Source organism: Mus pahari, chromosome 20 (genome assembly GCF_900095145.1).
Source record: "Mus pahari chromosome 20, PAHARI_EIJ_v1.1, whole genome shotgun sequence".
Classification (NCBI taxonomy): domain Eukaryota; kingdom Metazoa; phylum Chordata; class Mammalia; order Rodentia; family Muridae; genus Mus; species Mus pahari.
The window spans coordinates 28891366-28893122 of record NC_034609.1 but is presented as its reverse complement, the minus strand read 5'-3'; the positions used below and the strand labels follow the sequence as shown (position 1 = coordinate 28893122).

General features: G+C 46.8%; 1 protein-coding gene across 1 annotated transcript in view; it reads right to left on the bottom strand.

Moving 5' to 3' along the window:
* Positions 1-280: 280 nt before the first annotated feature.
* Positions 281-1757, bottom strand: part of Lrrc36 (leucine rich repeat containing 36) — a 53950-nt gene continuing 52473 nt past the window's right edge. Inside the window, exon 14 of the mRNA XM_021220220.1 lies at positions 281-506. Within this exon, the coding sequence (XP_021075879.1) occupies positions 281-506 (226 nt within the window). The remainder of the gene's footprint in view (positions 507-1757) is intronic.

Genomic DNA, 1757 nt, shown 5'->3' with positions numbered 1-1757 from the left:
GACACTGAAATGTGTCCACTATTTTTTTCCTTTCTGACATTTTCAATCAAATGTTTCTGTGTGAAATGGTGCCTAGGACCAAGTGCCAACAATTTGTGTGGGCAGAGGGGAAGAATGGCCAAATGGGGGGAAATAAATGGAAAAATAAGAGAGGGACAATAGAAAGTAATCATAATACGTTTTTCTTAATCTTTGGGGGGTAAACACCAGTACCCACCACAGGGACAGCGGCCCCGAGCATCCTCCGTGGGTGAGGGAACTGGTGGGGCGGGCTGCGGCGCTAGCTCCACAGACTAGGCTCGGGGTCGGCTTCTGAGACACTCTGTATTAGGTACTGACCCGTGTCGTGTACCATTGGTGAGGAGGAAGACAGCGTGCTTTTCCCAAAGGGCGATGATCTCCCCAAAGGATGACTCTTCTCGGGAGGCAGGAGAGATTTCCCGGAATAACCTTTCTGCTCTTTATTCAGCTGCTGCAGCAGATACTCATTAGTTACCACCAGGGACCTGAGGCCCAAGGGGGGGAAAGGCAGTCATGAAATCACAAAAGCAAAGCGCAGGCCATTCAGGTCTGAAATGGCTACTAAAGACAAACACAGTGCAGGAGCTCCTTTCAATAGAACTGTCCACCTTACGAGTGGCTTATCTTAAAAGCAGACCATGGTTCCCCTCGTTACAGCTCACGGACTGCGCTCCAGACTGACTGAAGCAGTGACGTAGCTCACATTTTATGGAATGGTTCTTCCATTCTTTCCAAAGCCCTTTCTTGATGAGGGAGGGAGGGAAGGAGAAACTCAGGGACACTGGCATCTGATCAGGCTGTCAACCCCCACTCCCTGATCACCGCCTCTTTTAATAGCCTGTCTCTGTGCCCAGACTAATGGTACAAGCCCCTACTGCATTCTTGAACTAGGAATTACCATACAACACCAAAAGCCATCCACACACGCACCAGCACAAAATATGATGTACACAGCCAAGTGTAATGGCGCTTGCCTTTAATCCCAGCACTCAGGAGGCAGAGGCAGGTGGAGCTCTGGAACTTAACGCTAGCCTGGTCTACATAGTGAGTTCCAGAATAGCCAGGGCTATGTAGAGAGATCCTGTCTCTAAAAAAAATGTATATAAACAGTATTAATTACAGCACTATTTTGTTTTGGGGAGTTTGGTGTTAGGAATTGAAACATGAACCTCACACTTGCCGGGTACACACACACCCCAGCTCATACTATACTATTTTTGGAAGCCAAATAAATATGGTTCATCTTAACTGACATTAACAGGGAACTAATTTTTTTTTTTTTTAAAAATGTATAATCATACAATGAGTACTAGGCATTTACAAAAAGGACTGAGATCTAACTCACAGTCCATTGTGAACTGTTTTTCAAGATAAAAGTGTTGGTCCAAGGAGATGGCTCGGTGGGTAAAGGTGCTGCGGGCGTGCTTGACAACCCGAGGCTGATCCGTGGAACCAGCATGTTCAATCCCCCCTCCCTCATCAAACAAACAAACAAACAAACAGGTAAAAGCAGGCCCAGGAGGTGACTCGCAGAGCCCTGACTGCTCTCTCAGAGGCTCCCAGTCCAATTCCCAGTACCCACATGGTGGCTCGCAACCACCAGTAACTGCAGTACCAGGGGACCCCAGAACCCTCTTCTGGATTCCATGGGTCTCAGGCATGCGTGCAGACCAGGTATCCAGGCACATAAAACAGTTTTGAAAAGTAAAAAAAAAAAAAAAAAAAAAAAAAAAAAA